The sequence below is a fragment of the Poecilia reticulata genome, chromosome 3 (assembly GCF_904066995.2).
Source record: "Poecilia reticulata chromosome 3, P_reticulata-male-v2, whole genome shotgun sequence".
Classification (NCBI taxonomy): Eukaryota; Metazoa; Chordata; class Actinopteri; order Cyprinodontiformes; family Poeciliidae; genus Poecilia; species Poecilia reticulata.
In genome coordinates, this window is record NC_088832.1 from 30,666,746 (window position 1) to 30,688,197 (window position 21,452).

At 41.0% G+C, this 21,452-nt stretch overlaps 1 protein-coding gene across 3 annotated transcripts in view; it reads left to right on the forward strand.

Annotated features, from left to right (window-relative positions):
- Window positions 1-345: 345 nt before the first annotated feature.
- kcnq1.1 (potassium voltage-gated channel, KQT-like subfamily, member 1.1) overlaps window positions 346-21,452 on the forward strand; it is a 58,462-nt gene continuing 37,355 nt past the window's right edge. For all 3 annotated transcript variants that reach the window (XM_081605459.1, XM_008405688.3, XM_008405689.3), the window contains exons 1-4: window positions 346-1,109; window positions 9,318-9,408; window positions 19,752-19,878; window positions 20,326-20,404. In XM_081605459.1, coding sequence (XP_081461585.1) covers window positions 754-1,109; window positions 9,318-9,408; window positions 19,752-19,878; window positions 20,326-20,404 — 653 coding nt within the window. In that variant the 5' untranslated portion in view covers window positions 346-753. The remainder of the gene's footprint in view (window positions 1,110-9,317; window positions 9,409-19,751; window positions 19,879-20,325; window positions 20,405-21,452) is intronic.

Below are 21,452 nucleotides of genomic sequence, written 5' to 3' on the forward strand. Positions count from 1 at the left end.
AGTTGTAACACTACACATGCTTACGCTGAATATTTTGAAAATTTTGATTGTACTTAATACGGGTGATAAGGGTCACCCTTATTTGGAAGGGTGGTCAAATAATGATCTACAACTAAATACAACAAATATGAAAGTTGACCACAGCAAGCTGTTTTAGAGGTGACAAATTATATCTAAAGTGAGGTTAAGGGATTTTACAAAAGTCTTGCCAGTTCATATATATATATATATATATATATATATATATATATATATATATATATATATATATATATATATATATATATATATATATATATATATATATATATATATATATATATATATTCTTTGGAGAGGCCAGAGTTCATCCTCTGCATTGCTTCTCAACAGTCCAGCCATACAGTTGGCAAATGACCGAACAGCTGGCGGCTCACAGCGCACCGCCTGGTGACTGCACTCCGGGCTGATAAGCGCTCTAAAGAGGTAAGGGACACCCATTCAAGTCTGGGACCTGTCATTTCCTGAACAACCCAGAGAACTGGGAAGTTATTTCCAGGAAGAGAGGAAAAAAAAAACGTCCTTGTGATCTAGAGCATTAATAACAGAGTTTATAGCCTCCTCTAGTTTTATGCGTCTTGGTGCGATCAGGCGCGCAACAGAAGGTGTGCGCACATGGGCGAACATTTGTCATTTTAACTCAGTGACCGGAAAAACTAAAAAAAAAATAAACTGTGAAAAAGTTAAGCTATACAAGAAAGAAGGAAGATCGATATGTCTACTTCTTCTCCTCCCGGGCGGGAGAACACGAAGAACTCCAGGAAGTTTTCAGGAGTGGCACGTGGAAAGAGACCACCGGATTTGGAGCTCTCGGAAACCGCATTCAACGGGCATGAATCAGGAACAGCTGCGGGCAGCAGCGACACAATGCAGGGAGAAGGCAGCTCCCGTGTTGAAGCTCCCCCTGTTCACCTGGACCCCTACCTGTCTCATCCCCGGATGTCTGTGCGGATGTCGGTGTACAGCACCGGGGTTCGCCCAGCTGTTACCCGCGCCTACATCCAGGGACGGGTGTACAACTTTCTGGAAAGGCCGTCTGGCTGGAAGTGCTTCATGTATCACTTCACAGTGTAAGTGTTTTTCTTCAAATCTTCTTTATGTATAAGCCTCTGGATCCGCGGGGTATTTCGTGGGGATTATTACAAACAGATTCAAAGTAAACAGGGAGTTAGTTGCACTTGCAAAGTGTTGCATTGGAAGGTCTTACAACAAAGAGCTGTTAATCTTTTGAATTGAAGAAAGATGCTGATCAGATAGCCATGCAGCTCTAGTTTCCAATGGGAAGGATGTAAGGACCATGCTGAATTATGAAACGTTGGGAGCACTGAGATGACACACTTACACACATTTTTCAATTTAAAAACGTTTTTTTTTGTTGTTTTTTTTGTTTTTTGTCTAAGCACCAATCTGTATTTAATTTTCCAGAGTTGCATTGGGGATTTACTGTATCATACTCAGAGATCCTTTTAAAAACACACATAGTCTCTCCTGCCAGATGCAATGTTATTTTTCTTTTCTTTCTAGTTTCTGTACATCACAGATGAAATATCAAGTAAAATCACTGTTTATGTTTTGAATTGATGCAATCAACCTCCATGAAACTGACAAGCTTTAAACTGGATGCATATAACGGTAACCAGCCAGAGGTTTTGGAATGGTTTTCTAGCACACCCCCATGTGAGCTGTCCATCCCTGCTTACTGGCACTGATAGTGGGCAGCTAAACTTGGCAGGGTGCATGCTGTGGAGGAGGCAGCGGCCCGGTCTTGCCCTGCTACCCTGTGACCCTGTGGTGTCGGTGGGGACACAGTGGAACGCGGCCTGTCGGAGCGGGTTACAATCTGAGTGACTCAAAGGGAACATGAGCGAGCGTAATGCAACTCCAGCATATTTAAACACCAAGTTCACAGAGCATTTCAGTAAGGAAATTATATGGTTAAACACTGTTCTTTGTTCAGTTATGCATGTATGTAGCCTTTATTCAACCAGGTATGTCTTGTTGAGATTAAAAGTGTCTTTGTTCAAGAGAGACCTTGAATTACTGGATTTTTAAATGATATTTCTTGAAAAGCAATCTTCCCGCTTTTGTTGCGTATAGTTGTTAGTTTTGAATTCTGTTTGTTTAATCTACTTATGTTTAGAAAAACTGTGCTTACTGACTAGTTTCATTACATTTCTGGGGTCCAATGTTTCTGTTTGCTGCAGCTCATCTCCTTTTCTCATGACAGCATTCTTTGCCATGTTACTGGAAGGTTCTTGTTTCACTAATGTTATGACTTTATTGGCCTAAGGGTTTAATGAAATTGGCCTTTCCCTGCACCCCCTAAAACAAATATGATGTCAATGGCTTTTGTATTGATTGTAGATGCTTAGCAGTGTGAGAGACTGTAAAAGGTTGGTGAGAGTGATGCAGCAGGTTGTTGCATGAAATTGCACATTTGTGCTAAAAGTGGTGATGGAAGGTCTACATGGCTGATTTCTACGTCTCATATTTCCAATTGTGTTTCTGTTAGCCGGCTGTGGATAGAAACAAGGTCAGAGTTAAATAAAGGATATATTTCATGGCCTCTTCAATTGACATTACGGGAAAATGCAGCTTTGGTTTGAGGGACAATACAATTGAATTCACATTTTCTGTGCAAACATATGAAACCGCATGTGAGACCTCGCAAAAGCATTTATATATCCTGAACTTTTCCACATTTTGTCGATTTCTCACCTCTCCCTTTAATGCATTTTATTGGAATTTTATGTGATAGCTCAACACAAAATATTGCATAACTGTAAAATAATAAGATAAATAGATAAAGAAATATGGAGGCACACGGTTTTTTGAAGTTTTTTTTATGAATAAAGTATAGCATGCATTTGAGTCGATATTATTTAGAGTCCTATTTCAACAGGACTCTACCTGTTGAAATAGGTAGAGTCCTATTTCTACCTATAGAACTCTACCTATAGGTAGAAATAGGTAGAGTCTTTTGACCTATCTTATGAATCTCCCTGCTTTGCATAGGTCTAGACTAAATTGTTGCCCTTTCTTCTTTACAACACAGTTGAAGTTCATTTAAATAGATTTAGAATATCTGGAAACATACATTTTTAATGGCTTCTCAACTGGATGGAGATATGGACTTTGACTAAGCCATTCTGAACAAGAACATTTTCCCATCTAAAGTTATTTGCTGTTACAGATGTATGTTTAAGGTGGTTGTCCTGCTAAAAGGTCCCATTCTAAAGTTATCCCCATACTTGAAAAGTAGAGGATTTCACTCTATTTAGCTTCCTTGATTTTTGTTTTTATTAATAAAACCATTTTGAGGCTTTGCATAACTTTCGTTTTACATCCCAATAATGCACTACTTTGCATGTGTATCTTTTAAAATTCCAATAAAATACACTGAAGTTGCACAGAGTTTGAGAATATTTTGTGATAAAATGTGGTAAAGTTCAAATGGTAAAAACATTTTAGCAAGGCACTGTGCAAATACTTATTATATAAATTGTAGCTAGATCATAATCAGATGTGCTGGATATTCTGATTGTGACTGATCAGCATACAGTGCTGTGATATGAAATCTTCCTGCAGGTATCTGGGACTCAGTACAGAACTTTGTTTTGCAAATATTTGGTAGAACAGCAGCTATGAACAACCATGTTCTTGTCATTGACCCAGAACTCAAACATCAAAGTGACCCGAAGCCTTATCAGAGTTTTCTTCTGTGTTTGCACTTGGATATACATAAGTTCGGTGATACAGGAAACCTGGGCTTTAGATCTGCTCCATTATGGTAAATATTATGAATAACATGTTTTATGCACAATATATGTACGGAAAATATGAAAATATGTACAAGTACATATTTAGCTTCATGGAACAGATACAATCCATTGCAACACTGCAAGATAGAATGGTTATACATATTTAGTTCTCCGTTTTGTTTCAGCAAAACTTTTTTCTTTGTGTTTCTGTGCGAGTGACAAACAGCTAAATGGGATGTTTTGGTCAGCAGCAGCATGGATTCACCCCACATGCTGGGCCCAGATGCATCAGCTGGGAGAGTTAAAAGAAAACGGATATCTCAAAGTGTTTTCCAGACTCAGCTCTATTAAACTAAACCACTTATTCTGAAACAGTCAGAGGCAGGACGTTCAGACATGCATCAATGATTTAACAAAAAGACTAAGAGATCACAAAGCGTTACCCGTCTTCATTAAATACACATTTTGACTTACTGTTAGTATTTTATTTTATTGTTTACTGCAATTGTGTGATTTCTCTCTTTTCAAATTCGAGGTGCTCCAGTTTTCTCCACACCTTGTCAAACTTAGCCCTAAAATATCAGCAGTTTATCTCAACAGATTCTCACACATTTTCAGTGAACCACAACTAGCTGCACTTTGGACTGATAATTTGACAAAGACTTACACCATCTATGTTAGAGCCTTAAATCAATTTAGGAATTATTTCTTGATGGAATAAACATAATAGTAGCTAGTGACATGGTCAGTAGGGTAACCCCCAGTTCTTACTCTACGCTTTTCTACACACACAGTACAACAGAGTGCAAGTGAACCTGTTCATCAATAATAGATAGGTGGAATGCTTTGAGCTTTTGTTTAGAGTTCAGTGGAGCCTGTGCTGCTGAGCCAATGTATTATTTTGTCTGTTGCTACACCGAGCCCTGGGGTGCTAAAAAGAGACAGAGGCTGTATTTTCTAAGGGCCTTGAGGTAAAGGAATTGTAGTATGATGGAGCAGTTAGTGGTGAGGGAAAGACAAGTTAGAAAGTATTTGCTAAATAAATAGTGAAGCAAAAATCAGAGCTCAGGATTGTTTTACTGTTTATGCTTATTATTGCAAATTACAAAATAAATTAGATAGGGCTTCACTGAAAAAAAAAAAAAAGCTATTGCCATATCAGAATGACAATTTGGAGATTTCCCTCTGCTGTTTAGTCTCTTTTCATTATTTTATTTTTTTTTGCTGCTTCTGTCACACATAGAGTGACATAAACATGCATTGACCAGTGATGAAATATTTATCACAGCTATTTTACTTTTCACTTTCCAGAAGACAAACAGACTTTCATTTACATATGCAACATCCTGGGGACAGAATTTCGGGGACTCCAGTGTCATTTTTACTGTGTTGTTTTGTCTCCATGTTTAGTCATTTCAGACAGGACCATCTGCCTTACTGGTGTTATCCAGCAGCCCTGAGCAGATCCCTCCTCGGTCTTTTATCTGTGTTGACGTGTGGTGTGCACGTTTTTGACTGTGTGTGTATGTGATAGCTCAGAGGGGGGGCATTTGGATTCCTGGCTGGACTTCAATAAACGGGGAGCAGTAGCAAGAAGTGATAAGGGTCTTCGTGGTGCAAGCAAAACTGTTGCTACACATACTTTCCATCAGGTCTACTCGAATAGGATTAACTCTGTGATGACTTGTGATTCTTTAGTAAAAGTTGAAATCTTCAAAGACAAGACAAAGGACCACATTTTTATTGATGTCATAAAATGTCATGCTTTATGCAAGTATTACTTTTTGGTTTAAAGATACACTATTAGAATTGCAAAGTTTTATGCATTTTCTGAATTTGACATATTGGCACTGTTTAAATGGGAAAAAAACAAGTAAAAAATTGATGTTGGGTAAAATTTCTTGACTTTGAAGTATCACCATGTGTCAGGAGATGGACTCAAAGTTGAATTGTCTACTTCGCCATTGTTCTGCATTGAAGCTTTTCTGGATACATTGTCTTTTCCATTGTTTTCTTTTATAAGCCTTTCTGTTGCTTTTTCTTATTTGCTGCCAATTTCCTGAAATTTATTTTAGGTATACCTCCAACTGATGGCGTTTCAGACATCTTAAAGCTGTTTCCTTGGTTTGACTCGCTGTAATTCAGCAGGCATTTTGACATTTGTGACTTTTTACCTTGATATTTCAGTCTTAATTGTGTAGATTCAGTCTGCAGCTGTCACCGTTTTAAGGTTCGCTCACAGATGTCATCCAGGTGCACTGAGAGGATAATGTAAATGTTACAATTTGGATGCTCACAGTTATGTATGGGATCCATGTCTGTCTGCTCTGCAGTGATAACACAGAGTGACTCTGCAGTAAATCTACTTAAATGTTATCATTTCCAAACTCAGCAGTGTTATAACAGCCACATGTTCTCTGCTCTGGAGAGCAGCAACTCATTGAGATGGTGATTATTCTACTTGTTCAGTAAATTGCCATTATCTACTGTATGGTTTAACAAGAGTAATGGGGATCAAAGGGACAATCTACATAGTCTCTTTATTAATCCTGAAGTTTATAGCAGCATGAGATATTCATCTGAAAGTAACATGATCCACAGAATCTGATAATGTTCCATTAGCTTATAGCTTTTTAGCTATGTCAGGGTGAAACCTGAGTGTTTCATTATTTTACAATGAAACTCTTCACTGAGTTTCATTCATATGGGATTTATTTTGCGTAAAGATAATGTTAAAAACTGTTACTTCCTAAGACCTAAGTCTGAATGAGCAATGAGTACAAGAGGTCCAACGCTTACTGTAAACACTGAGTAGGGTAAATTTTGACCAAATATTAGAATAGGCAGCAACTAAAACAGTAGTAAAAATTACACATAAAAAATTCACGCTCATTCTGTGCATTTCCTCGTTTATTTCCACATCAATCATAGCTTATTAATCTCTTTTTTGGGTTTAACACTCCCAAGACTTCAGCATGGGGTAAACTTGGGAGGGAGCTAATTTTTTTCTGTCAAAATTGGGGTTCATGAAGATTTAGTTATTTTATTTTTAGAGTAACCTTAACAATTCTTTTGGGGTTTTTCAACACAGCAAGATACTACATCCTCTGTTTTTAAAATGTGTTTTTAAAATGTGATGTGCTTAATTTCTGCCCTTGAATCTAAGAGATGAGTGCACTAATTATATGCAGATAAGACAACCCCTCACAAGTTCAGAAAATACAGTGATTAAAATTCCAGCTTTTCTTATTCCACAAACAAAGCAGGTGTTGAAATGATCAAAGAGGAAGGGGGTGAAAATAAATTAAAACAAAGTTCTGACCTGTCAAGTGCTGAGTGATGCATGTTTCTAGTTCACTGCTGCAGATTTAAAAAGGCAGGATTGCAAATATATTATATAACCACTTCGCAAATGTGTACTGCACATACTTGTTTTACTTTGTGAAAAAGAAACCTGCTTGTGACTATGACCTGGTAGAATTACTTACTAATAAATTAATGTTGGGAAATATCTGTCTTTGTTTTTAGTTTCAGAATCAGAAGAACACAGTCGATTAACCAAAGAATCATTTCTTTAGTTGCATTGATTACTGCAACAGTGTCTTCTTCAGTCTGCCTCAGGTCTGTCAGACAGATCAGACTGTTTTCTAATGACTACTTCCACGTCCAAGCTAAAATGGCCTTAAACTAGCTTCTTGAATATGACAGTGAGTTCCCTGCACTCCAAAGGCATCCGCAGTCAACAAATCTCAATCCAACAGAACACCTTTGGAATGTGGTGAAACAGAACATTCCTATCAGGGATATGCAAGCAACCAATCTGCAGTTACCGCATGATGCTATCGAGTCAATATGTACTAAAATCTCTGTGGAATGTTTCTGACACTTTGTTGAATCTGTGCCATAAAGGATTCAGGCACTTTTGAAGGCAAAAGAGAGTCTAAATGAGGTGTATCTAAGAAAGTCAGTGTATGTGGCTATACCACGTGTTTATATGGTAAAGATGATGTCCAAGAACATCCTGTGTTTATGATAACTCACAAATATGGGACACACATCATTAAATATTGGATGATTCCACATTTTAAGGGGACGTGTGTAAACCCTAAAGCTGGGATAGGCTCCAGCTTTCTAGTGACCTTGACTAAGATTAGATGGGTAGAAAAAAAGAATTGATGATGTCATTACAGTAATTTCTCTTACACTCTTGTCAATAATAGACGAAGAAAAGCATCTGGCAGATCGTTTCTTGTCGGCTGTTATGCAAATCACATTTACTTCTAATTCCATGTTAACTGCATGCTGCTTTCTATGTAGGTCAATGAATCACAAGTATAAAACAAGCCTTTGGATTTATTCACAATCTCCTATTTCATTCACTCGTACAAGCTTTTATCCTCACATTTCTCACCACTTCTTGCCAGCAGAATAATGAGCTTGTCCTTCCTTCAATGTCAACCTTTCTGCAAAATTTCATAAAAAGTTCATTTCCTATTTTACCTGGTAAATAGGTGAACCGCTGAAACACCTTCATCCAAATTTAGCCCTGATAACAGAGACAAACCTGAAGCAAATGAAATGAAAACAGGAGCTCTGGCCCTACTTGATGGGTTGAAACACATGAGAGCGAGGAAATAAGTTGAGATGGGCTCGTGAGTTATATTGCAGTTCACCCTGCTTGCCCGACTTCCTCTTCTTCGATTGAAATTGAAAAGGATCCCTCATATTGACTTTTATGAACAGCACTGAAAAATGATATACACAGGGTAACAGACTGTATTCTGACTTTTATTTTGGGTTGCAAGTTACTACATTTGAATTTCAAAAACAAACTGCTCTTTTTATTCAGATCTCAAAAACATGTTCATAAAAGACTCATGAAATCCAGTTCATCCCTAAATTTGTAATCTCTAAGAGTCAGAACTGGATTTATATTGATGCTACTTCTTTCTGTGGTGAAGTGTCAAAGCAGCTTCAAGCCTTTACTTGAAAAATTGCGCGTTTCTTTTTTTTCTTCTTATAAGTAGCTTGAAGGGTTTTGAACATCTTTTTGTTGTCACATTTGAAGCACTTTTCAACTCAAGAGGGATATTGGTCAAAGAGTAATTTAGTACTTAGAGATAGTGTAAGTGGGTTGTAAAATTCAGTATAGGAACATGTGACACATTCTGCATGTTCTTTGCATTTAAATGCATACATTTTCTAAAAGTTCAGTTTTCCCTTCAGAGCACAGTTTCTTCAGTTTTTGTCAGATACTTGAACCAAAGTTGAGTTAAAGGTTTTCACTTTTGATCACAATCTGAAACGTTGACACAAATATGAGCAGGGATTGAGGAGATTCATGTTTGCCTGACAGACTGCAAGCAACATAGAGCTTTGATTTGAGAAGTGATTTTTTATTGGTGTAGAAGGTTCGGTTCAGCTTAATTATAGACTCAGCTCCCACAGGAATATAGAAAGTGACTTCTAACATAAACAACATTTCAATCAAGATATTTTCTGCTTTGATCTATACAGGTTCCTCATAGTACTGGCCTGTCTGATCCTTAGTGTCCTCTCTACCATCGACCAATTCCAAGCTCTGGCTCACACAACTCTCTTCTGGATGGTAAGTAAATTCCTAATGGAAAAATATAGCAAAATGAAACTGCAAGTCAAGTGTCAACAAAACATGAAGATGTTACTAATAACAACCCATAACCATTAAAAACACAACAGTCATAACATAAAAAATATCACTTTTGTCATGGCAACAAATCCTTCAGGTGCAATCTCCATCCGAGTATGAAACTATTTTTGAAAACATTACAAAGCGTGGTAAACTCTGAATAAGCGTGAATTTCATGTAAGTTGAGTTTATCATGTATTCCACAGTGGTGCAGTTGGTAAAGCTGTTGCCTTGCAGCAAGAAGGTTCTGGGTTTGATTCCCGGTCTTTCTGCATGGAGTTTGCATGTTCTCCCTGTGCATGGTGGGTTTTCTCCGGGTACTCCGGTTTCCTCCCACAGTCCAAAAACATGACTGTCAGGTTAATTGGTCTCTCCAAATTGTCCCTAGGTGTGAGTGTGTGTGTGCATGGTTGAATGTCCTGTGTGTCTCTGTGTTGCCCTGCGACAGACTGGCGACCTGTCCAGGGTGACTCCGCCTCTCGCCTGGGACGTTAGCTGGAGATAGGCACCAGCACCTCCCGACCCCATTAAGGGACAAGGGTGTAAAGAAGATGGATGGATAGATGGACTCTGTTAAACCTCAGTTAAAAATGCCCAAAAAAGCAATAATCATTGGTATTTAGAACAAAGGTGACAAAAACATCATATCAAAAACATATTGGCTCAGCAAGTTTATTTTCTCTGGAGTGATGATAGCTAATTTTGATTTAATCAGTGAAAAAAAACAAAGTAGGATTTCCTTTCAATCCGCACATCCACCAATATCATCGACCTTTGTGAATTTCATCTAGATAATTAGCATCACCTCCAGCTAAATGTGTCAGGGAGCGGTGTTTACCGGTGAGTGAAGACGCAGGCAGGACCCAGGATGTAGCGGTAAATGATGAATTTAATGATAAGAACTCTCACGAGGAACAACAGGGAAACAATACGAGGAAACTGGTAGCACGGAGAACTGGAGACATCAATAGACGAGGAATAGACATTCAGTAGACAAACTATAGACAAGCAATTGACATGCATTAGACAAGGACCCGACGAAGAATACAGACAACAGGGGAGACTAAATACACACGGGGCAATCACGGGAACGAGACACACCTGGGAGACAATCAACGGGGAAAGACGCAGAGACATGACTAACAGGGAACAGGATCACACAGAAACTAGAAAATAAACACATAGAAACACGGATCATGACAGTACCCCCTCCTCAAGGGGCGACTACCAGGCGCCCAACAAAAAGAGTCCAAAAAACAAAAAACAACCCAACAGGGTGGGCGGAGGGGCGACGGCAGGAGGGCCAGAGTCCAGAAACAAAAAACAACCCAACAGGGTGGGCGGAGGGGCGACGGTAGGAGGGCCAGAGTCCAGAAAAACAAAAAACAAATCCAAAACGAAATAAGCACCGCAAAACCCTCCGGGGGCCGACCACGGCACAGGAGGCAGACCTCTCGTGGGAGGTCCGGCGGGCGGCGACGCAGGAGGCGGAGCTTGAGCCGCGGTGGGCGGCGACGCAGGAGGCGGAGCTTGAGCCGCGGTGGGCGGCGACGCAGGAGGCGGAGCTTGAGCCGCGGTGGGCGGCAACGCAGGAGGCGGAGCTTGAGCCGCGGTGGGCGGCAACGCAGGAGGCGGAGCTTGAGCCGCGGTGGGCGGCGACGCTGGAGGCGGAGCTTGAGCCGCGGTGGGCGGCGACGCTGGAGGCGGAGCTTGAGCCGCGGTGGGCGGCGACGCTGGAGGCGGAGCTTGAGCCGCGGTGGGCGGCGACGCTGGAGGCGGAGCTTGTGCCGCGGTGGGCCGGTCGGAGCGCCGGCTGCTGCAGGCGCTGGAGACTGGGGTCCGGGCGGAGCAGAGACCGTGGGCTCGGGCGGAGCAGAGGCCGTGGGCTCGGGCGGAGCAGAGGCCGTGGGCTCGGGCGGAGCAGAGGCCGGGGCAGGACGGCCGGGCGGAGCAGAGGCCGGGAAACCGGCAGGACGGCCGGGCGGAGCAGAGGCCGGGAAACCGGCAGGACGGCCGGGCGGAGCAGAGGCCGGGAAACCGGCAGGACGGCCGGGCGGAGCAGAGGCCGGGAAACCGGCAGGACGGCCGGGCGGAGCAGAGGCCGGGAAACCGGCAGGACGGCCGGGCGGAGCAGAGGCCGGGAAACCGGCAGGACGGCCGGGCGGAGCAGAGGCCGGGAAACCGGCAGGACGGCCGGGCGGAGTCTCGGGCGGAGCCGAGGCTGTGGAACCGGCAGGACGGCCGGCTGGATTCTCGGGAGGTTCACCGGGGAGCTGCTCACCGGCAGCGGACTCGGAGAGCTCAGGCGGAGCGCCGGCTGCTCCGGGCGCTGGGAGCTCTGGCGGAGCGCCATCTGCTGCGGGCGCTGGGAGCTCTGGCGGAGCGCCGGCTGCTGCGGGCGCTGGGAGCTCTGGAGCTGGGAGCTCTGGCGGAGCGCCGGCTGCTGCGGGCGCTGGGAGCTCGGGAAGGACACTAGGGAACTCGGGAAGGACACTAGGAAGCTCTGGGAGGACGCTAGGGGACTCGGGAAGGGCGCTAGGAAGCTCTGGGAGGACGCTAGGGGACTCGGGAAGGGCGCTAGGAAGCTCTGGGAGGACGCTAGGGGACTCGGGAAGGGCGCTAGGGGACTCGAGAAGGACACTAGGGGACTCTGGAGGGACACTAGGGGACTCTGGAGGGACACTAGGGGACTCTGGAGGGACACTAGGGGACTCTGGAGGGACACTAGGGGACTCTGGAGGGACACTAGGGGACTCTGGAGGGACACTAGGGGACTCTGGAGGGACACTAGGGGACTCTGGAGGGACACTAGGGACTCTGGAGGGACACTAGGGGACTCTGGAGGGACACTAGGGGACTCTGGAGGGACACTAGGGGACTCTGGAGGGACACTAGGGGACTCTGGAGGGACACTAGGGGACTCTGGAGGGACACTAGGGGACTCTGGAGGGACACTAGGGACTCTGGAGGGACACTAGGGACTGGAGGACACTAGGGACTCTGGAGGGAACTGTACACCGGCAGCGGACTCCGGCGGCTGCTCACCGGCAGCGGGCACGGGAAACTCCGGTGGACGAGGGCGGTGACGACGTCGATGCTCCGGGACCGGGACCTCCGGTGGCCCAGAGCGATGGTGACGCCAGTGCCCAGTGACCGGGACCTCCGGCGGCTCAGAGCGCTGGTGATTCCAGCGCCCAGGGGCCGGGACCTCCAGCGGTTTTGGGCGCTCGTGGCGACGTGGTCCCACACCTGGGGGGCAGTACGCCAAACGTGCTCCCCACCAGGGACTCAGCTTGTCGTCGGCAGCGGGCGCAGGAAACTCGGGGAGCTGCACGCCGGCAGCGGGTGCAGGACAGGGTGACCAGGCTGTGGCGGCTGGAGACGGGTAGGCTGGGCGAAGAGACGGAGCTGGCTTGGGTCTCGCTGCCAGCACAGCCTTTACCGTCTCCAGCTCCCGTTTTACCTCCTGGTAAAAATCCTCCAAGCCCAAGCCGGGGAGGAGCTGGATCCACCTATCTAGGTGGATCACCATCCGAATGGCGGCGTTGAGGCGGGTGAACGGAGAATATGGTCTTTTAAATTCCTCGTCGTATCTCCTGACCTCCCTAAACAGGGAACGACGGTCTGCTGGGTCCATGACGTAGGCGTTTCTCACCGGTATTGGTCGTGGTCGGGTCCTTCTGTCAGGGAGCGGTGTTTACCGGTGAGTGAAGACGCAGGCAGGACCCAGGATGTAGCGGTAAATGATGAATTTAATGATAAGGACTTCTCAAAAGGAACAACAGGGAGACAGCACGAGGAAACTGGTAGCACGGAGAACTGGAGACATCAATAGACGAGGAATAGACATTCAGTAGACAAACTATAGACAAGCAATTGACATGCATTAGACAAGGACCCGACGAAGAATACAGACAACAGGGGAGACTAAATACACACGGGGCAATCACGGGAACGAGACACACCTGGGAGACAATCAACGGGGAAAGACGCAGAGACAGGACCAACAGGGAACAGAATCACACAGAAACTAGAAAATAAACACATAGAACCACGGATCATGACAAAATGCTGTGTTGTAGAGCAAAGAATAACCCTCTTGAAACAGAGCTTGAAGGTGAATGTTAAAATCTCTGCAAGGACAGAGATTTTAACATTCTGTGAAAGAACTTGCCTTTCAGTGTGGAGTTTATATATTTTGTGTGTGGGATTTACTCGAGGTTTTCCGGCTTCCACCCACAGTCAGACCACTATTTGATGCTTCAAATTGCCATTATGCATGTGTTGACGGTTGTTTGTCTTCTCATTGCTTGGAGTTTGTCTTGCTTTACACTCTTGATAGGATTAATCAAGTAAATAAAAAAGATGTGTGGATGAATACTCTGTGAATATGAACACTCTCTCTGTGATTGAATAAAGCTAAATTCCAATGTAGAGTATCCCAGTCGGAGGTAGAAAACTGACTCTTCTTCCTCACAATTAATCTATATGATGTGTTTCATGTAGATAAATGAGCTACTGAAGTATTATTGTGAACTATTCATAACATCCCATCTTATTGAAATACCATGGCATACAGCGACAAAAAATACACACTTTGAGTGAGAAGGTCTGTCTATCAAAAACTAAAGCTCATGTAGAAGGAAAAGTACCAATTTACAAATTATGTTGGTGCAAATTGATTGGGTAATTGTAATAATTTAACATCCGTCAATGAATTGGTTAAATGTTGAATATAAAAATTACAAATATCAAATCTCATTTCCTTAGAAGTAATATTAGTGCTTAACAGGCTCAAAAATCTGACTCAAATAAAACTGTTTACATGGAACTGCACAGCACATTTTTAAAAACAATTTCAGTGTGTCCTGCTGGCTTGACAGAGCTAACGCGACTCCTCCAAAATCAATATTTAAAGGGATCAACTTAACCCCAATCTTCTCAGTCAGGGAACAGTTGGGTGGTGGCTGAGTCCCTCAAATTCAGATGAAAGAAAACCCATTCAAGGAATAAAAAAGAGCCGAGGATTTGCTGTGTGTAGAAATGAAGAGTGCTGCATGCGACAAGTTCACCTTGGACTGAGAATATTTGGATGAGACGAGAACAAGTGCCTCGTGAGCTGTTATAACAGAGTGCCAGATCCTAGAAGTATATTATCAGCTTCGTGAGAAAAACAGTAAAACACGATTGTGTGAGCGGGATCTGTAATTAAAATGAAGAATTGTTAATTTTATCATTATCACACAATCAGGAAATATAAATTTCCTTTGCAAAAATATTTTCCACCTTAGGTTCTCCCTCAGGAGATGTTTAATCTTCCTATTCTTCTTCTCGACTCAGATAATGAATAATTAATATTTACGACGGAACCTCTAGAAATCCCAGACAATCATCTGTTTCATTCTCTGACCCAGGGGGACTGTTTAGTACTTGGTGCTTTCTAGTTGGGAGATTTTCTCTGACCCTCCACCCCATACATTCATTCCTCCTCCCTCTATGACATAAGCCTTTCTTTTTGTCTTCCTTTTTTCTTCCTTCCCACAAGGTTAACAGAGACCACACTGCCATGTGCTTTGAGATGCAGCTCTGGCTGATGTGCTTTTGGTCAGATGCTTGGCAGTCTGCTGCAAAGATTTATTTATTTTTTTTCCACTTTCTAGGATGCAAAATATGGACCATTTAAATAAATGTGTCAAATTTCAGAGTGAATTGAATAAAATGTTTCACCTCAAATTTTAATTAGTAATAAAGATATTTTTTTTTGCCCATTGCTGATTTCCTTTTCTTCTAAGAAATTACATAAGTGGGAGTATAAACAAAGTTTGCATGTAAAACGATGATTGATTTGGGTCAAAGATGTTGCCGTGAGGAACCCTGGGACTTGGACTCTGTGTGGGGGAAATGACTTTGGGAGGAATCCTAGATTTATTGTTCTCCTCGTGGCTTCTGTAATGAGAGGAAAAAGAAGAGCAGGGGCAGTAAAAGGTGGGCCTGTGATCATTATGTGACTTAGGGGTTAGAAAGATGTATTGGTTTTAGTCTTTTTAATTGTTATATCTTTATTCACAAATATGTGTCTTTCAGTGGAATTCTGGAGAATTATGACACATTCTAAAACTTTATTTTATGTCCACATTTAGCAAGTCACAAACACAAATTTAAATGCATTTTATTTGTATTTCAATTGATAAAAAAAGAAAAAAATAACCAGCACATTAGAAGGAGTTGAGAAGAAGATGATACATGACTTTGAGATTTTATTTATTTTTTATTGCATGACTTACTCCAACTTGATCATTACAGTAAAATCATTAGCACGGATGTATATTTTGCATGGTTGCAAAATATACAGCAACATATGCATCAGACTATGATTTGCCCAAGACAGAAAGGAACACACAACACATCCCCGATGTTATGGTGATTAAAACGAGGTCAGAAAATCAACCAGACTCCTTGCAGCAACCATGTGCAGTGACTTCTGCTCCAACTTCCTCGATTATCTATGAAACTGGCTTCACAAGGCGTTAGTGTAGCTTGGGTACCAGCGTTGTATATCTGTCAAATAGATTTCCTCTGAAATCAGATAAATGGGCCAGTCTTCACAATCTTTTCAGCACGATGTCCCCCCAAGCTGCCTTTTCTCACACAGATGTAAAATAATTTCAATTTAAACACAATGTGAGTTGAAATTCAGTCGTTACAAAAGTTAGCCGCGTAGCTTAGATCACCTATTTCTTTGTTTGTGTGGAGATTAAGTTTTTTACTTTAACACACTTGAAGACAGTTTCATATCAACATCTTAATTTCTGATTTTGGAAAGCAGACACATCTTTATGCAACATACTTCCCCATATATCTATAAAACTGCCATAAAATAAGACGGAGAGTTAATGATATAGGCTTCTATTGTAACTATTATGATGTAAAATACACAGCAAGACTAAAATATACCTCAAAACAATCTGAAGTAACTTACTTTATAAAAATATACAATTTGACTTTCAAATATGATTAAAATATGTTGTTGTGTTATATCTAAAATCTCCTCACTAATTTAATAAATGGGTTTTAGATTTTTGAGTTGCTAACCTTTTTTCAAAAACAGCTGCTGCTTTTAAGTCATAACTTGCAAAGAAAGCAAAGAAAATGTTTGGCCTTTTTCTTTCTTCTGTTGTAAGCAACATTTCCAGTTCAAATATACAATTTGACTTTCAAATATGATTAAAATATGTTGTTGTGTTATATCTAAAAGCTCCTCACTAATTTAATAAATGGGTTTTAGATTTTTGAGTTGCTACCCTTTTTTCAAAAACAGAGCTATGTAGCTAATGAGCTATGTAGCTCATCACACACATCTAGCAGAACATTTTCCTTCTGTACCTTCTGTGTTAAGTTATAAAAAAGACCTAATAAAATACAGATGAAGATATAGCTAAAAGTCTCTTTTTGGTCTGACTAATTTGGCCATTTGTGATCACACATTGGCTTTCTTTGACTATCTTACAGATTTAAGTGAGTGAAAATGGTTTCTGCATATTTTTTCATCCCTCACTGTTGGTGTGTTGCTTCTTTTTTTTTTTTTGGAAAGGCAGCTAATTTTTCAACCGCAAAGTAAAAACCACCAGTGATTAAATTAGGAAATGAAGCAGTTGGCTGAACATTAGCTTCCAGGAGTACAATTAAACATATTATTCATCCAATTTTCTTTTCAAACGGTGCTATTTTAATATTCATTGACTCTGATAAAGAAAGCACTACTAACACCACTGCTGAAAAAATGTGCAGTTCAACATGGAAACATCATTTGTCAGAACCCTTTAGTGTTCTCCCATCACTCACTCCATAGATGGTGTCATCATAAAAAAAGAAATCGAAGCGGCTATTGACTTTCTCTCAGTTCTTTTTCCTTACGGTTGTCAAATATTAAGACATAGCTGGATGAAACTGCATTTTACAAAAGACCATTAATTTCTACTGCCTGGACTCATATAATGGTCTTTCGTTATTGCAAGGTGGCATTAAACTTGGATGACAATAAAATAGTTGAAGTCCGTTGTGTTGAATGTATTCAATCACCATGAATTAAAAAAAATGAACAGGTGGAATTACATTGAAGGATAGTTGAAGTAATATCTGTGACACAAACATGTTTTCCAAACTTTGTGGGTTCAGTTTTTAGACTGTATAAAATGATTAGATTCATGTTCATTCTATGCAAGATGAAAAAAAAAAAATTCCTAACATTGTTATTGAATAAAAAAAGGCAGACTGCCTGTATTTTTCCATTACTGAAAAAACCCTTCCAATCTAAATAACAGACTAATTTCTATAAAGGGAAAGATATGCAGGGGTTTGTCTTTTTATTTTTGTCATTTTCAATCATCTTAGCTATGCTTACAAAAAAACGAAACCCTGTCGTTTTGCACCAAATTGTTCTAATATATGACAGGAATGTTGCAAAGAATATTTCCTTGAACGAAACAGTTGCCAGAAATATCAAAACGTTCAACATCAGATGTTAAATTACAGTAGGGAAAGGGCTTAAGATTTTAAGTGTCCATCAAATAGAATAATTACTTTCCACCTGAGGAGGGCACTAATGAATCATGTTTCCACCAACGCAGAGCTTGCTCAGCACTGGCAGCAGGTGGAGTTGTGAAGAGTTTTGGACAATAGTTTTGAGAGACCAGTGATTAGAAAGTTACTTCTATCCAATAAAGTAATCTGGGAAGGACTTGAAATATGCAGTTAGTAAGATTGTACAACAGAAAGCCACTTTAATCTTTATTTCTCAGATAAATTATCCACCTGATTGTTTAGAACATCTTGTTAATCATTTGCCTGTAGAAGAAAAAAAAAGCTATATGTTCTACCGTAAGTCCAAGAGTAATGAGTGGTCAGGCCTAGATACTAACATATAGTGTTGCTGAGACCAATGAGGACCAACCAGAGATGGCTGGTTAGAGCAGCTCCAAAACTGTAAATCTTGTAAGGTGTTCCCAGTCTGTAGTGTCCAGTAACAAATGTAGCTCAACAAAGATACAATGATGATCTGACAAAGTCAAAGTTCTCTGCTGAGGCACATGGGGAGAGAAAATTGGCCCATGTGATCTGGTCCAACACGTTAGCTTCTGCAGCTTAAATCACCAAATAAGTTAATCGTATAAGGGCATCACAATATTTGCATATTCTTCTGCATAGCTAAAGACCTGTCCAGGTGTTCACACTGAAAGAGATTGTCATGGATCTTTTGAGCAGACTAGCGCTCTCTAACATATAGCAAAAATTAAGAAATTGGTTCGAGGAGCATAACTTTAAGTTTGAAGTCTCAGATCTCAACCCAGTATAAGAACTTACACGATGTTAACAGCCATTACCATGATGTTATCTGCTGCTAACATTGTGGTATTGGATACCAAGGCACTCCTTTAGGGGTCTAAACCAATCCAGTTCAGTTATAAGTTGATCCAGAATTGAACTAGATTGTGCATATTATGAATATTTTTTTTCCCTGATTTTATATATATCTATATATATATATATATACTCTTATCCTCTTAGTAATGTATAAATACAGTACTAAGTCTTTTTCCATGATACCTAACCACAGATGTCACCTTTAAAAATGACCAAGCAGCCACTAGATATCATGCCCCAGTAAATCAGAATTAGCTACATATAGACAGCAGATGAATCAAAGGACAATTCCATAATTTGGTGCCAGTTAAACATAAACAAATTGCTCATCTGCTGAGGTACACTCAATAATTAGGTCATATTCTGGTGCTCCATCCATCTTTTATAAAATCTATGCCTCTATTTACGTCGGGAATTCACAATCTTCAACGGTAATAATTTTCTCCAACAGGGATCCTGATAGAAAAATCAGATGAAAAACAATCTGAAGAACCCTTCTTTAAAAACAACACAATACAGACAAATTCTTTGAACAAGCATGTCTTAGTCACATATTAATCAGGCACAAGTGCACTGCAGCCAAGTCAGAGAACTCATCAATGAGGTGACACGAATGAAACACTAACGAATGGCGTCTCTTCTGAGGGAGAATCAATAATCCTTAATTAATTGTGTTGACAAGATTAAGACAGTGTGAAAAGCTTTGCAGAGTACTCACATTTATAATTTAACCATATTTGTTTTAAAGCAAAGGAGGCACAAACCTGAACAGCTGTTCAGGTGCTGTTGCACCAAGTAACCTGCAACAACATCTGATGTTTGTTTTTCTGTCCTTCTGTCCCTCTGCCTCATTTGTCTAACAGGAGATCGTCCTTGTGGTGTTCTTCGGTGTGGAGTATTTCGTCCGCGTTTGGTCCGCAGGCTGCCGCAGTAAATATGTTGGCATCTGGGGCCGACTACGCTTTGCCAGGAAGCCAATATCTATTATAGGTGAAAACACAATCCCCATACACTTGTATATCTCTACCCATGCACACAAGCAGACATGTCACTCCTCACCCACTCTTGCGATTTTTAAACAATAACCGGCAATGTAGCCCGAGCCTCTTCCTAAAATGAGATAGTTAAGACAAATTCGGCATGAAATTAAAACTGTCACTGCAATATTTCCTTGCGTTTAGATTCTATTGTTGAGATTTGTGCCTCCAGGTGCTTATTCTTAAATGTGCCACTGTGAATATTATTATTACTCACACCTTCACATTTTACCTGATTAATATAATTACTTTGAATTAAAAAAAGCCAAATGTTTTCTTTCTCTAATCTGTGTCTATCCTAAGATAAACCCTTATTGGCTTATTGATGAACAACTCCAATATGTCCATGTCCCTAACTATGCCAAATTTAAACGGAGATTCATGTGCTTCATTATCACAGATCTGATAGTGGTTGTCGCTTCAATAGTTGTGTTGTCAGTGGGTTCGAAAGGCCAGGTTTTCGCCACCTCTGCTGTAAGGTAAGTAATTCTATGTGTTCAGGTAGAAAATGAAAGACATAAACTCATTAGAGTACCAGTTTAGAGTGACAGCCAGGACTCTAAGCTCTCTTCTACCTTGGTATAAATTAACAAGGTATAAATTTACCTTGTAAATTATACTTGTAAGTACTTTGGTCCTATTATGTGCAGGCATGCCTTGCAAAAGTATTAATTTCCCCAAAACGTTTTCAAGTTTTTCAGATTACATCCACATACTGGAAAGTGTTTCAAAGGAATTTTATGCAATGGATCAACACAAAGTAACATATTTGTGAAGTGAATGAAAAAGAACAAGCCTGTTAACAAATAGAAATCTGAGCAGTCCGGAATGCAACTCCATGCACCTCTCCAATACTTTGAAGATAATCTAACATTCATGTCCCAGTCGGATTTGCATATCAAGAGGCCGAAATATTTTCACATTATTTCTCACAAAATATCTCAAACCCATTCCAGATGAGGGTCAGTAAAACATGCATTTTCAAAACTTGCCATTGCTGTATTTCGCTTGATCCACCATCCAACCTGATCAGTTTCTTTGTTTATTCTGAAGAAGAGATTACTCACTGGATAATGTTGCCACTACCATGTTTTTTTGTTGGGATGATGTGTTAGGGGCAACGTACATAGTTAGTTTTCTGCTTCATATAGCATATTAAAACCAGAAAATCACATGTAGGCCTCATCTGAGCAGAGTACCCTGTGCTTGGTTTTCTGCATCCTGGCTGTACTATTTGGTATTTCAAGCTGCAAACAGGAGTTCTATCGGTTTTCTTTCAGAAACTATTTTCTTCTTGCCACTCTTAAATTAAAATCCGATTTGTGGCATCCATGACCAATATTTGTACTGTCAATAGATTCTTCCACCTGAACTATGGACATGTGGAGCTTTATCCACTGTTCTTATTGGCTTTTCGGCTGCTGGTCTTTTTGTCTGGCCTTTCAGTTAAAGTCTGTAACTAACAACTTGGTTTGAAATTGTGCCATACTCTATTAAGATGATGGATTTGTCAATGCTCTGTAAGAT